The sequence below is a fragment of the Carcharhinus amblyrhynchos genome, chromosome 3 (assembly GCF_965287045.1).
Source record: "Carcharhinus amblyrhynchos chromosome 3, sCarAmb.v2.hapA, whole genome shotgun sequence".
Lineage (NCBI taxonomy): Eukaryota > Metazoa > Chordata > Chondrichthyes > Carcharhiniformes > Carcharhinidae > Carcharhinus > Carcharhinus amblyrhynchos.
This window is the reverse complement of record NC_137326.1, coordinates 121056261-121072577: the sequence shown is the minus strand read 5'-3', so window position 1 is coordinate 121072577 and position 16317 is coordinate 121056261. Positions and strand designations below refer to the sequence as shown.

The 16317-nt window shown below is 43.0% G+C and overlaps 1 protein-coding gene across 1 annotated transcript in view; it reads right to left on the bottom strand.

Annotated features, from left to right (window-relative positions):
* LOC145341260 (uncharacterized) overlaps positions 1-16317 on the bottom strand; it is a 217210-nt gene that overhangs the window by 58986 nt on the left and 141907 nt on the right. Inside the window, exons 28-32 of the mRNA XM_080186186.1 lie at positions 11221-11325; positions 7845-7942; positions 6383-6533; positions 3245-3358; positions 1588-1752 (exon numbers count right to left, since the gene is read on the bottom strand). Of these exons, the coding sequence (XP_080042312.1) occupies positions 1588-1752; positions 3245-3358; positions 6383-6533; positions 7845-7942; positions 11221-11325 (633 nt within the window). The remainder of the gene's footprint in view (positions 1-1587; positions 1753-3244; positions 3359-6382; positions 6534-7844; positions 7943-11220; positions 11326-16317) is intronic.

Genomic DNA, 16317 nt, shown 5'->3' with positions numbered 1-16317 from the left:
ATTTGAATAGTTTTTTTTCTCAGGGAAAATTCCAAAAGGTCTTTTACTTTCAGTTTGGCAGAAGCTGTTTGTACTGCTGGCTCGATGCAGTGGTTTGGTCTCTCTCTCTCTGGCATTGGAAATTCTGCTGGCTGCTAGCTACTTAGAAGCTAGAGGTAAATAGTGCCTCTGTCTTTGGAATTGTGCTGGAAGTTCCAGAGCACTAAGGCCTCAGCTTTTTCAACTCAACACTCAAAGGGATAATCCACCACAGGGGTTGGAAAGCTGCAAAAGCTAGTGTTATGTGAGCATACTTGTTTTCTGTGCTGAGACTAGAATGGGGTGTGCGTTTGGGGCAACACAGTGGTACAGTGGTTAGCCCTGCTGCCTCACAGCACCAGGAAACTGGGTTTGATTCCCAGTTTGGATCACTGTCTGTGTGGAGTCTGCATGTTTTCCCTGTGTCTGCATGGGTTTCCTCTGGGTGCTCTGGTTTCCTTCCACAGTCCAAAAGATGTGCAAGTTAGGTAAATTAGCCATGCTAATATTCTCCCTCAGTGTACCCAAACAAGTGCCAGAATGTTGCGACTGGGGTATTTTCACAGTAACTTCATTGCAGTGTGAATGTAAGCCTATTTGTGACTAATAAATAAATTTTAACTTTGTTTGTAGGGATTTGTTTTGTTGGAACAGTATAATTTAGCTGTCATATACAATGTACAATGATATATACATTTCTTTTTCTTTGTTGTAATTGGTAAAAGTTATTACTGATTTTTCTTATTATAGTTCAATAGTATTCTTAAATAAACTTTGTTTTACAAAAGCTCCCTAGTAAGTCATTTGAATCATACTTAGAGTGAAATCTCTTATAAGAACATAAGAAATAGGAGCAGGACTAGGCCATGTAGCCCTTCGAGCCTACCCTGCCATTCAACAAGATCATGGCTGATCTGAAGTGGATCAGTTCCACTTTCCCGCTTTCTCCCCATAACCCTTAATTTCCTTGTCTATCAGAAACCTATCTACCCGTGACTTAAATATATTCAGCGAGGTAGCCTCCACCACCTCAATGGGCAGAGAATTCCAGAGACTCACCACCCTTTGAGTAAAGAAGTTCCTCCTCAACTCCGATCTAAACTGCTCCCACCCTGCCTTATTTTGAGGCTGTGCCCTCTAGTTCTGCTATCCTTTCTAAGCGGGAAGAATCTCTCTACCTCTACCCTATCTATCCCCTTCATTATCTTATATGTTTCTATAAGATCCCCCCTCAGCCTTCTAAACTCCAACGAGCACAAACCCAGTCTACGCAATCTCTCCTCATAGGCTAACCCCCTCATCTCCGGTATCAGCCTTCTCTGCACTCCCTCCAAGGCCAATATATCCTTCCGCAAATGCGGCGACCAAAACTGTACACAGTACTCCAGTTGCGGCCTCACCAGTGCCCTGCACCCTGTACAGGGTACTTACTTGTGCTTACTTGTGCCAAATTCAAAGTGCAGAACTTATAGTCTAGGCTGACTCCATGAAACACCTTGGAGTTTCTGATCTGGGTTATAACAACTTTGTCACTTTTTTTCTAAAACTCCATTATATAGAATGCTTTACCTGATCTACCCGGTATTCCTGGTCGTCCTGGATTCCCTGGAGAACCTCTTAGTCCAATAGCACCTTGACAGCCTGGAGCTCCAACTGATCCAGGAATACCAGAGGGGCCTGGAATATCCAGTCCTGGAACTCCTGGATCTCCATCAGGTCCTCTACTTGGTATTCCTGTAAACATAAATTCCCTATTGAAAAATGATAGAATCAAAGCCTGTTTCAGCACACAAATAGGAATTTGGGCAGAATTTTATAGCCCCCCCATGTTGGCGGAATTTTCTGATCCCGTCAAAGTCAATGTATTTTTGAACACCTCGCTGCATTTTCCAGAACTGTCGCTGCAGCACTGTGGCTATAAAATTTCAGTTAATCTCATTTCCAACTCCTGCACTTGGGCGACTTAATTGAATTACACTAATTCTAATTGAGTGTGGCATCAAGGAGCCCAACAAAACTGGAATCAATGGGAATCAGGGAGAAAAAATTCTGCTGGTTGAAGTTATATCTGGCACTTGGAAGATGGTTGTGGTGGCTAAAAATCAATCACCTCAGCTTCAGGACATCACTGCAGGAGTTCCTCAGGGTCGTGTCCTAGGCTCAACCATCTTCAGCTGCTTCATCAATGACCTTCCATAATCATAAGGTCAGAAGTGGGAATGTTTGCTGATGATTGCTCAATGTTCAGCACCATTCACAACTCCTCAGGTGCTGAAGCAATCCATGTCCAAATGCAGCAAGACCTGGACAAAATTCAGGCTTGGACTGACTAGTGGCAAATAATATTCGTGCCACACAGGTGCCAGACAATGACCATCTCCAACAAGTGAGTATCTAACAATGGCCTCTTGACATTCAATTACAATTACCATTGCTGAATGGGCCAGTATCAACATCTTGGGAGTTACCATTGATCAGAAACTGGACTAGCCATATAAATACTGTGGCTATCAAACAAGTCAAAGGCTAGGAATCTTGCAGCGAGTAACTCACCTCCTGGCAGCCTGTCCTGACGAGGCACAAGTCAGATGTGTGATCGAAGATTGTCCACTTGCCTGGATGTGTGCAGTTCCAACAACGTTGAAGCAGCTCAACACCATCCAGGACAAAGAAGCCTGCTCCTCCACCGCTGATAAACAGTGGTAGCAGTGTGTACTGTCTACAATGTGCACTGCAGCAACTCACCAAGGTTCCTTAGGTAGCACTTTCCAAACCCACAATCACTAACATATAGAAGAACAAGAGCAGGGGATACCTGGGAACACCACCATCTGGATGTTCCCCTCCAAGTCACTCGCCATCCTGACTTGGAAATTTATCACCATTCCTTCACTGTCACTGGAACTCTCTCCTTAACATCACCGTGGGTGTACCTACACCTCATGGACTGCAGTGATACAAGCAGGCAGCCTACCACCTGCTTCTCAAGGGTAATTAGGGGTGGACAACAAATGCTGGCCTTGCCCACATCCCAAGAGTGAATAAATAAAGTAAAAATAAGGTAAAGATGATGAGCCTCCAAATATGATTAAACAATAATATTAATATATAAATTATTTGCAGGTAAGTTGTTTTATTAACAACAAATATTTTAAATGACCACAAGCGAATGTCACAAAACTCTCTGAAAGATAAAAACAGGAAAGAAGTAACGTAATCTCAGTACCTTGTGGGCCAGGTACACCAGGTGGACCTTCAGTACCTGGAGGTCCAGGGATGCCTCTCCCTGGTAGTCCACGTAAACCCGTTGGCCCCCGAAGACCAGGACTTCCAAGGTTACCTATAACGTGGAAATTAGAGCTCTATCAAATAAGTACGGTATGTGCAGAAGAATGCATACCATATATACACATGCATGCACACACACATGCATGCAGACACACATGCACACAGACACATGCATGAACATGATTGGAAAATTGTGTCAAAGGGAAATCAGCACTCACAGGAGTGTATTGCCATTGTGCCCCTGTGCAGGTTTGACCATTATTGAATATTTTTTCCTCCCTTGGTTGAAATGCCCACCACTGCATTTCCCCCTATCTGAATACAACAGAGTACATCTAGAGACCTATAATCCTCGAGAAAACTGAAATCCCCTCCACCCGTTCCTGCTACAATTATTACATCCTCAACAGGTTGGGAACAATTTGCTGGGGTTTTTGATAAGAGACCTCAAAAACCTGCACATCCCAAAATCCCACGCAAATGCTGAGAACATATGAAAAATAATTAGTTCTTTCAAAATGATGAAAAAAAAAGGTTAACTTGCAATACAGTAAGAAGTCTGACAACACCAGGTTTAAGTCCAACCGATTTATTTGATAGTAAACTCACAAACTTTCGAGGTTTCCCTCTTCGTCAGGTGGATGGAGAGTTCTGACCTCAGACAGACCATATAACAGCACAGATAGTTTACAGATTACTGATTAGAATGCAAATCTTTACACCTAACCCGCTATTCAAGTCTTAAAGTGGCTAACAATGTGAGTGGAAGGAGCACTGAGCACAGGTTAAAGAGATGTGTGTTGTCTCCAGATAGTACAGTAAGTGAGGTTTTGCAAACCCAGGCAAGTCATGGGGGTTACAGATAGTGCAACATGAACCCGAGATCCCTGTTGAGACCGTCCTCATGTGTGTGGAACTTGGCTTTCCGTCTCTGCTCAGCAACTCTGCGCTGTCGTGTGTCGTGAAGGCCACCTTGGAGAATGCTTACCTGAAGGTCAGAGGCCGAATGCCCGTGACCACTGAAGTGTTCGCCAACAGGAAGGGAACAGTCTTGCCTGGTGATTGTCGAGCGATGTTCATTCATCTGTTGTTGTAGCATCTGCATGGTCTCCCCAAAGTACCATGCTTCAGGACATCCTTTCTTGTAACGTATTCGGTAGACAACATTGGCCGAGTTGCAAGAGTATGTACTGTGTACCTGGTGGATGGTAATCTCACGTGTGATGATGTCATCCATGTCGATGATCCGGCATGTCTTGCAGAGGTTGCTGTGGCAGGGTTGTGTGGTATTGTGGTCACTGTTCTCCTGTAGGCTGGGTAGTTTGCTGCGAACAATGGTCTGTTTGAGGTTGTGCAGTTGTCTGAAGGCAAGAAGTGGGGGTGTGGGGATGGCCCTGGCGAGATGTTCGTCTTCATCAATGATATGTTGAAGACTCTGGAGAAGATGTCGTAGCTTCTCCGCTCTGGGGAAGTACTGGATGACGAAGGGTACTCTGTCCGCTGTGTCCTGTGTTTGTCTTCTGAGGAGGTCAGTGCGGTGTGGAACTGTTGATCGATGAGTCAAGCGCCATATCCTGTTCTTATGAGGGCATCTTTCAGCATCTGGAGGTGTCTGTCATGATCCTCCTCAGCTGAGCAAATCCTGTGTATACAGAGGGTTTGTCCATAGGGGATGGCTTCTTCAATGTGTTTAGGGTGGAAGCTGGAGAAGTGGAGCATTGTGAGGTTGTCTGTGGGCTTTGCAGTACAGTGAGGTGCAGAGGTGACCGTCCTTGATGGAGATGCGTGTGTCCAAGAATGCAACCGATTCTGGAGAATAGTCCATGGTGAGTCTGATGGTGGGGTGGAATTTGTTGATATCATCATATAGTTGTTTCAGTGATTGTTCACCATGAGTCCAAAGGAAGAAAATGTCATTGATATACCTAGTGTATAGCATTGGTTGAGGATCCTGTGCGGTGAAGAAGTCTTGTTCGAACCTGTGCATAAACATGTTGGCATATTGAGGTGCGAATTTGGTCCCCATGGCTGTTCTGTGTGTCTGGATGAAAAACTGGTGGTTGACAACTGCCAGTTTCCAGATGCAATTTTACAACTCATCCGTTTTATCCTGGACCACAATGTCTTCACCTTCAACAACCTGATTATGACAACGGATGAATGAACATCGCTCGACAATCACCAGGCAAGACTGTTCCCTTCCTGTTGGCAAACACTTCAGTGGTCACAGGCATTCGGCCTCTGACCTTCGGGTAAGCATTCTCCAAGACGGCCTTCACGACACATGACAGTGCAGAGTCGCTGAGCAGAGACTGATAGCCAAGTCCCACACACATGAGGATGGTCTCAACAGGGATCTTGGGCTCATGTTGCACTATCTGTTACTACCATGATTTGCCTGGGTTTGCAAAACTTCACTTACTGTACTGTCTGGAGACAATACACATCTCTTTAACCTGCACTCAGTGCTCCTTCCACTCACATTGTTAGCCACTTTAAGACTTGAATAGCAGGTTAGGTGTAAAGATTTGCATTCTAATCAGTAATCTGTAAACTGTCTGTGCTGTTATATGGTCTGTCTGAGGCCAGAACTCTCCATCCACCTGACAAAGAGGGAAACCTCGAAAGCTTGTGAGTTTACTATCAAATAAATCGGTTGGACTTAAACCTGGTGTTGTCAGACTTCTTACTGTGTTTACCCCAGTCCAACGCTGGCATCTCCACATCATAACTTGCAATAGGCAGACATGCTCGCCACATTTACCTAATGGATCAGAAAGTTTCTGCCTCTCTTCACTTCTAAAGAAGATTGGACTCGAAACGTTTCTCTCTTCACAAATACTGCCAGAACTGCTGAGTTTATCCAGCACTTTCTGTTTTTATTTCAGGTCTCCAACATTCACATTATTTTGCTTTTCTTTAAGGAGGTTTAGGCTTACATATATAAATCAGATGCTCTGTGGGGATTGTTCCAGTTTCCCCTATCTGTTTGTAGCAACCTTAATGAAGATCGTGTCCAGAATAAATTAACTAACATGCTACTTTGATATTCAAAGGCAGAAGCAGAGTTCAACACCTTTTGGACCTTGACAGCCGTTACCACCAGGATGTCCTACATCTCCAGGCAATCCAGGACGACCTAAATTACCCTTCTCTCCTGGTAGTCCAATATTTCCTGCAGGACCTGGGGGGCCACGATTACCTGGCTGTCCATAACTTCTGTCACCCTGAAAAGAAGATACAATATTTTGCATCATTTGCACATTTTTAAAAATGCAAGTCAGAATAATCAGCTAGAATTAACAAATAGCAAAATATCTTTCCTGCACTTCTTTTCTCTACTAAAATTAGGACAAGGACAGTCCAAAGCCAGTCCCTGAAGGAAATACTTCTAACATATCATAGCTTCCAATATTTAAAATATCTTCAAATCTCACCGCATATTATACTTTTGCAATCATTGCTTACGTGAATGACAAAGAAAAAATACAATGTTCTAGGTCATTCAAAATACTATAATGCTGCAATATATGATAATCTGGTACCAAATTCCTGTATGATTATATTGTAGTGTAGTTTTAACAGTGTAGAGAGCTAATAATAATGTTGAAATATAATGCTGTATATTAACATATTCTCCTGCAGTTTTATGCTAAAGCATTAGTATATAATATTGTCCAGTCATCAGAACTGGGTTGGCTGTGGAACCCAGGTTTTGTTACTGCATGTGCTCTTTTGCCAACTATTTGACTCCTCTCACTCATCCACTCAAACATTACCAACAATCTGTCCTGGTCCCTCCATGCCACCAGGAAAGTTAAGAAAGCCCACCATTGTCTCTACGTTCTCAGAAGACTAAGGAAATTTGGCATGTCAGCTATGATTCTCACTAACTTTTACACTGCACCATAGAAAGCATTCTTTCTGGTTGTATCACAGCTTGGTATGGCTCCTGCTCTGCCCAAGACTGCAAGAAACCCACAAAAGGTCGTGAATGTAGCCCAATCCGTCATGTAAACCAGCCTCCCATCCATTGACTCTGTCTACTCTTCCAGCTGCCTCGGCAAAGCAGCCAGCATAATTAAGGACCCCATGCATCCTGGGCATTCTCTCTTCTACCTTCTTCAGTTGGGGAAAAGATACGAAAGTCTGAGTACCAACCTACTCAAGAACAGCTTCTTCCCTGTTGCCGTCAAGACTTTTGAATGGACTTACCTCGCATTAAGTTGATCTTTCTCTACACCCTAGCTATGACTGTAACACTACATTCTACACTCTCTCGTTTCCTTCTCTATGAACGGTATGCTCTGTATAGCATGCAAGCAACAATACTCTTCACTGTATACTAATACATGTGACAATAATAAATCAAATCAAAAAACATTTCTGTACACAACAGCTTGCACACACGGAGAGGTATACAATAAAGGTGTCATGACTGTTCATTTTTTACAAGACTACCTTAAAATTTTGTTGGCAAAGTCATGCACTGATTTTTCACATGATGTAGAATTTGAAATTCTAGCCCATAAACTGACCTGAGGACCTGTCATTCCTGGCGGCCCTGGTGTTCCAGGTGCTCCTGGTCTTCCTGGAGGCCCTGGAGGACCCAATGGTCCAGAAGGCCCTGGGTCACCTACAAAACAGTAAGGTATGCGGAAAGGGTTAATTTATAGTTACACTCAATAGATATTCTGGGGACAGCAGGAGGGAAATTATTTATAATTGTTCAAGATAATAAGAACACTTCGGATGATGGTCATTTGTGATAAAGGCAGTCACAGAAAATGCTTTTAGATGTTCCTTTCTGCACTCACAAACCACTAAAGAATTTCTTCCTTTTATCACTTGAAGTTTTGCCTGTAACAAAAGGGCTTCCCAGTTGGGAGGATGGGTGGCCGACATGCAACCAGACATCTGCCAACGCCATCTATAGACTCCCACTGCTTTTACGTGGAAGAGCACAAAGGCTCTTTTCAGTATTTTCCAGTTGATATGAAAAAGCTGTCAATGTATGGCATTGTTGGTCTGAATATGCACTGATGCCACTGCAGTGTCTCTAATCAAGGCAGTCCAGTACTGTAACAGGCATAGGATCTCATTTTAATCCTTAATGCAGTGCATCAAAATCAGAGGAGAGTGCCAGATTGAGTGAATGTATCAATTAACCAACTGATGAAACATTTGGAATTAAAGTCATTTTCAAATTACAGAAGAAAATTACAGCAAGAAGCTGGGGAGGTGGGGGGTGGGGACGAAGGGTGGGGGGTTGCATTGGGGAGTGCTTAATTTACTTTGGGACAACCATCTGTGCAACGTGTGATCCACAGCTACTATTTGATTCACTTCATTAGAATCTTGTTCATTGTCACTATTGCACACCTGAAAAATGTGTCATCCGTCTGCAAAAAGTGTGCAGGGGATAGCTGGTCCAATATACTTGGAGCTAGAATTATGTTACACTTTTCTGCTCTGAACCTAGTGGTTCCAGCGGCTTTATTCATTTTTTAAAATCATTTGCCATCTTTACTGTTTGCCATACCTGCATGCTTGCTTTCAGTGACTGATGCATGAGGACAACAAGGTCTTGCTGAGTATCCACCTCTCTCAACTTACACCCATTCAAATGATAATTTGCTTTCCTATTATTGATACCAAAGTGGATAATCTCACATTTATCCACATTGTACTCCATCTACCATGCAAATGCCCGCTCACTCAGCCTGTCCAAATCACGCTGAAGCATCTTTGCATTCTGCTCACAGCTCACCGTCCTACCCAACTTTGTATCATCTGCAAATTTGGAGATAATACATGTAGTTCCCTCTTCCAAATCATTAATATATAGTGTGAATAGTTGGGGTCCTAGCACAGATCCCTGCGGTACCCCATTTGTCACTGCTTCCCAGTCACAAAAGGACCCATTTATGCCAACTCTTTGCTTCCTTTCTGCTAACCAGCTTTCCATTCATCTCAAGACACTATCCCCAATCCCATGAGCTTTAACTTTACATGGTAGTCTGCTATGTTAGACCTTGTTGAAAGCCTTCTGAAAGTCTAAATAAACCACATCCAAGGAATTCTAATAGATTCATCAAGCATGATTTCCTCTTTGTTAATCCAAGCTAACTTTGTCTGATTATACCACTGCCTTCCAAATGCTGTTATGAAATTCTGTATAATGGATTCTAGTAATTTTCCCTGTACTGAAATTAGGCTCCCTGTTTTCTCTCTACCACCGTTTTTGAATAGCAAGGTTATATTAGCTACCCTCCAAACAGCAGGATCCATTTCACAGCCAAAAAAGCTTGGAAAATGACCACCAATAGATCTACTACTTCTAGGGCCATATCCTTAGGTACTCTGGATGAAGGTTATCAGCCCCTAGAGATTTATCTGCCTTCAATCCCATCAATTTCCACAAAACCATTTCTTTACTAAAACTGATTTCCTTCAGCTCCTCACCAAAACTTGTTTATCTCAGAACTTCTGGTACATTATTCATGTCTTCCTTTGCAAAGACAGTTGCAAAGACAGAAGTGAAGTACAACTTTAGTTCCTCAGCCATTTCTTTGTTCCCCATTGTGAATTCTCCTATTTCTGACTGTAAGGGGCCTACATTTGTTTTTGTCAATCATTTTCTTTTTACATACCTATAGAAACTTTTACAGTCAGTTCTTCCTTGCTCACTAGCTTACTTTCATTCTTTATTTCCCCTTTTTTAATCAATGTCCTTTTACATCCTTTTCATAAATAGGAGAGTATATGCTAAGCTGAAATCTTATGACTTAATGAGGATACATGGGGAAAGTAGCCTCAAAAAGATGGCAACATTGCATGCACGGGTATTAGATACAGCTGAAGTTAATTAACTAAAGCCACTAAAGTTAACTAACGAATAATAAAGGTGCATTGGGAAAAAAAAGAATGATCAGGTGGCATTCCCATGGTAAAGCTTTATAACTTCTAGTGGCCAAAAAAGCCACATAGGTCGTTTGGATGATTTAGCATGGTGGTAAGGAATGAGAAGTATGATGTGGCTGAAATGCTAATTACATATTTTATGTTTCTTATCACTGCTGAAGATGATACAGTGGTAGCTACAAATGCTTTAGATACCAACTCTTCAAATGTTAATGCATAAATGGCTTTAGTTTGGTTTGAGACACTGAAGATTGTATAGGTTGCTGGGCCTGATTATTTTTAATGTTAAATGCTGTAGGAAATTGGAAAGGTACTATGTGATTAGTTTAACTGATTAAGAGTTCTTAAAGATCTGGACTAGTTCAGATTGACTGGAGAAAGAGCTTAGAATTGAATACACAGAATCATAGGATTCCTACAGTGCAGGAGGCGGCCATTTGGCCCATTGAGCTTGCACCGACAACAATTCCATGCAAGTCCTATTCCCATAACCCTATATTTACCCTACTAAACCCCTGGCACTAAGGAGCAATTTAGAATGGCCAATCAACGTAACCCGCACATTTTTGGATTGTGGGAAGAAACCGAAGCACCCGAAGGAAACTCATGCAGGCACGGGAAGAATGTGCAGACTCCACACAGACAGTCACCCAAGCCAGGAATTGAACCCAGGCCCCTGGTGCTGTGAGGCAGCAGTGCCAACCACAATTCCATGTGATGTTCAGCCTGAACACACTTCCCGTTTAAGAGATCTCAATGAAAATTGGATACAGTCGACAATATTGCTTGGGATTCGAATTGGAAAGAGGATAAATGCTGCTAGTTTCCAAAATTTGAAATGGAATATTGAAATGGACAGTGGTTTATTGCATTACTGAAACCCTAACTCCTTTTATTGAACTTTCTTTAATCTGTTCAACTGGTTTAACCCGAAATTTGGATCATACTAAAGGTCAATAGAGAAAAACAAAATAAATTACTATTCTGTACCTTTAGGACCTTGAGGACCTGGTACTCCTTTTTCTGATGGTCCTCTTTCTCCTTTTTCTCCAAAAGGACCTTGTGAACCATCTCTACCCGGAGGACCAGGATTACCTGCAAGCACAATATTAAACTTTAACAACAAACACAAATTCCAGCATCTGCAGTATTTTGCTTTTATATTAAACTTTATCATTTCAATCTAAGCACTGAGTCGCTTCAGAATTACTGAACATTGAAAACCTCCTATTCACCTAAATTATAAATGCAACTACACTACTGAACTGCAAAATTCTTCAATATACATCTCAGCACTGCTGATGTCCAAAACTATTGAGGTGGACAATCTTACTATTTCTCCAGCAGCTCAAAATTATTTCACTGGTAAAGTTAGGATTTGTTGCCCATCTCCTGTTGCCCTTGAGAAGGTCTTAACCGCTGCAGTCCATGTGGCGTTTGAAAAGAAGTTCCATGATTTTGATCCAGCAACAGCGAAGGAATGATGATATATTTGCAAGTCAGGGTGGTGTGTGACTTTGAGAGAAACTTCAAGGTGCCGTTGTTCCCATGTATTTGCTGCCCTTGTCATTCTAGGTGGTAGAGTTTGCAGGTTTGGGATATGCTGTTGAAGGAGCCTTAGTGAGTTGCTGCACTGCTTCATGTCGATGGTATACACTGATACCACTGCATGTTCGTGGTGGAGGAGTGAATGTTTAGATTGGTTGATAGGGTGCCCCTCAAGTGGGCTGCTTTGTCCTGGGTGATGTTGAGTTTCTTGAGGGTTGTTCGACATGCACTCATCCAGGCATGTGGAGGATATTCCATCACACTCATGATTTGTGCATTGTAGGTAGCCGACAGGTTTTGAGGTGGTGACTTACCTGCTGCAGAATTCTCAGTTTTTGACCTGCTGCTGTGATATTTATCTGGCATGTCCAGTTCCATTTCAGGTCAGTGGTATCCCCAGGATGCTGCTGGTGAGGTATTCAGTGATGGTGATGATCATTGCCTGACACTTGTGAACATGAATGTTATTTACCACTTATTTGCCCAAGCCTGAATGTTGATGATGTGTTACTGCAAACGGACATGGACTGCTTCAGTATTTGAGGAGTTGTGAATGATGCTGAATACTGTACAACATCAGCAAACATTCCCGCTTCCAACCTTATGATGGAGGGAAGGTTATTGATGAAGCAGCTGAACAAGGTTGGGACTAGGACACTATGCCGAGGAACCCCTTCACTGATATTGTGGGACTAAGATTGTTAGCTTCCAACAACCACAGTCATTTTCTTTAACGCTAGCGTTCGGATAAATGAATAGATTTAGTAAAAGGAGGGACAGTGTTAAAACCCCTGCATTAATATGTATAATATGTATAATGTATAAGATGATGAATGGGATGGATAGGATAGAGGTGGAAAGACTCTTCCCGCTCAAAAAAGACAATAGGACTAGGGGGCACAGCCTCAAGATAAAAGGGGGGCGGTTTAGAACGGAGTTGAGGAGGAACTTCTTCACTCAAAGGGTGGTGAATCTCTGGAATTCTCTGCCCGTTGAAGTGGTGGAGGCTGCCTCGCTAAATATTTTTAAGACGCGGGTTGATGGGTTTTTGGTAGGCAAGGGGATTAAGGGTTATGGGGAGAGGGCGGGAAAGTGGAACTGAGCAGCGACAGATCAGCCATGATCTTATTGAATGGCGGGGCAGGCTCGAAGGGCTGGATGGCCTACTCCTGCTCCTATTTCTTATGTTCTTATTAGAGTAAAAATCACATGCTGGTCAAATGCATATACCCCAAGGGTACATTGCAAACTCTTAAGGATAAGATCAATAAGAACCCTTCAGCGAGATCTTGGTTGTTTATGTCAGAGCAGATATTCTCTAGCAAGGAAGAGATAACAGTTCTGCTTTAGGGTGAAAGGCTTAATAATACAAGATCAGAATTTTAAACAATGTTCTGTGTACTGACTAACAGAATAAACGTGTGTCTTGTGTAACATAGAATACAAAAGCAGGGATGTACTGCTGAGGCTTTATAAGAAGTCTCACAACACCAGGTTAAAGTCCAACAGGTTTATTTGGAATCATGAGCTTTTGGAGTGCCGCTCCTTCATCAGGTGAGAGAATATGAAGGAGTAGCTCTCCGAAAGCTTGTGATTTCAAATAAACCTATTGGACTTTAACTTGATGTTGTGAGACTTTTTACTGTGCCCACCCCAGTCCAACACCGGCATCTCCACATCAAAGCTTTATAAGGCTCTAGTCAGACTACATTTGGAATATTGGGAGTAATGTTGAGCCCTGTATCTAAGGAAGGATGTGCTGGCCTCGGAGAAAGTCTAGAAGTGGTTCACAAGAATGATCCTTGGCATGAAAAGTTTGATGTTTGAGGAGCATTTGAGGACTCTGGGTCTGTGCTCAATGAAATTTAAAAGGATGAGGGAGAATCTCACTGAAAGGCCTGGACATTGGGAAGATGTTTCCATTAATAGGAGAGAGTAGGTTCCGAGAGCACAGTCTGAGAGTAAAGGGCCAACCCTTTAGAACCGTGATGAGGAGGAATTTCTTCAGCCAGAGGGTGGTGAATCTATGGAATTCATTGCCGCTAAAGGCTGTGGAGACCACAACATTGAGTGTATTTAAGACAGATATAGATAGGTTATTGATTGGTAAGGGGATCAAAGGTTATGGGGAAAAGGCGGGAGAAGGGAGTTGAGAAACTTATCAGCCACGATTGAATGGTGGAGCAGGCTCAATGGGTCGAGAGGCCTAATTGTGCTCCTATATCTTATGGTCTTATCTGTGACTTAGAGGTGAGAGCTGTATTAGAGTTGAGGGCTGTGTTAGAGGAGAGTGCTGCTTCAGAGATTTCTCTGGGGTAGTTGCCTCTATGCTTGAATCATGAATAAACTGTTGTAATTTGCCCCTGGCTCTCTTGTAGTTAGTTGGAAGAAGTCCACCACGACAGTAGGCATGACTCCAACCAATGGAGAGTTTTCCCCTTGATTCCTATTTTCTTCAGTTTTCTTTGATGCCACACTTGGCCAAACATTGCTTTGATGTCAAAGGCTGTCATTCTCACCTCGCCTCTGGAATTCAGTTCTTTTGTCCATACTTGGACCAAAATTTTTATGAGGCCAGGAATTGAAAGATGCTGACAGAACCAAAATTGAGTATCAGTAAGCAGGTTATTGTTGGGTAACTGCTGTTGGACAACACTGAGTCATTTCCAAAAATATGGTGAATAATGAGGAAGATACAAATTATACAAATCCAGAACTAGAGATCCAAGGGACCAGGGAGAAAGAGAAATTGAAGTAAATTACTATTAGCAAATGTTGGAGAAATTAAAGGGACTGAAGTTTGCTAAGGCCCTTTGCCCTAATATTCTACATCCAAAGTGGTGAAAGAAGTGGTGAAGGTGGTGATTGCTTGGTGATCACTTTCCAAAATTCTATAGATTTCAGAATAGCTCTAGAGTTTAGAAGAGTTAGAGGTGACTTGATTGAAACCTTTAAAATTCTGAGAGATATTGTACTCTTTGTGTCTGCATGGGTTTCCTCCGGGTGCTCCAGTTTCCTCCCATACTCCAAAGATGTGCGGTTAGGTTGATTGGCCACGCTAAATTTTCCCTTAGTGTTAGGAGGAATTATCAGGGTAAATAGGTGGGATTGAGGGGATGGGGCCGAGTGGTACTGTTGTCAGTGCAGGCTCGATGGGCTGAATGGCCTCCTCCTGCACCGTAGGGATTCAGTGACAGGGTGGATGTGCAGAGGACGTTCTCTCTTATTGGTGAATCTAGAACTTGGGATCACTGTATAAAAATAAGGGGTCATTCATTTAAGATGGTGATGTGGAGAAATTTATTTTCTCAGAGGGTTGTGAGTCTCTGGAATTCCCTTCCTCAAAAGACAGAGGAAGCAGAATCTTTGAATAATTTTAAGGCAGGGCTAGATTGATCTTGACTAACAAGGGGGTGAAAGGTGAGCAGAGGTGGGCAGGGTTGTGGGGTTGAGGTTACAAGCAGGTCAGTCATGATTTTAGTTAATGACAGAGCAGGTTTGGGGTCCGAGTAGCCTACTGTTACCCCTAATCTGTATGTCTGTATGTTAGCAAAATTAAGCACATGGAATAGGAGGTGTGGATTAAGGATTGGTTAACAGAGAAGGAATAAACAGGTATTTCTGTGCTGGCAGGCTGTGACTGGGGTCACAGGGGCTAGTGGGGTCCCACAAGGATCGACATTTGGGCTCCAGCTGTTCACAATATACTCCAATGATCTGGATGTGGGGAGCATAGATAGTATTTCTAAATTCCTGGGTGACATTAAAGCTTGGTGTGTTGTGAGGAAATGGCTTCAAGGGGATGTGGACAGACTAAGTGAGGGTGATTCTCCCAAAAGTGCTGAATTGGCGGGAAAACTGGTCGAGATCACACTGTTTCTCCAGTTCAACTTCAGACCTGAATCTCAGCACTCTGTGCATTGCAGAAGTCACAATCATGAATATCATTAAAAACTGGGGGGCCTATTCATTCCGGAGTCTAACAGTTCTGGAACTCTGTGCATGTGCAGTGGCCGCAATCTGTCAATCTCCCATTTGCTGACCAGCCCAATCGCTGGCCAGGCTGGAACCCTGGGATGCTGCCCCTTCAGCACACTCCCACAGCCTGATGGTGGCCCCCACACCAATTCCCAGGCCATCCTCTACCATCCCCCCCCCCACCCTGATGTCCAGCTCACACCCCCAGCAGAGGCAATCCCTCCATCCCTCCTGCCCACCACCACAGCAGACCTCTCCCTACCACTGACCCCCTGGCAGACCAACATTCCCAGGCAAGATGTTTCCCTGGTTGGGGAGTGTAGAATCTGGCTACACAATTTCAAAATAAGGGGGAAACCACTTAGGACAGAGATGAGAAAAACTCTTTTTTACTCAGAAAGATTGTAAATCTTTGGAATTCTCTACTCCAATGGCTGTGGAAGCTCAGTCATTGGATATGTTTAAAGCAAAGATTGGCTGATTTCTAAATACCAAAGATATGAAAGAAGATGGGATTAGATTAGAAAGGGCACTTGGGTATCTTTGGGTAAGCATGGACAA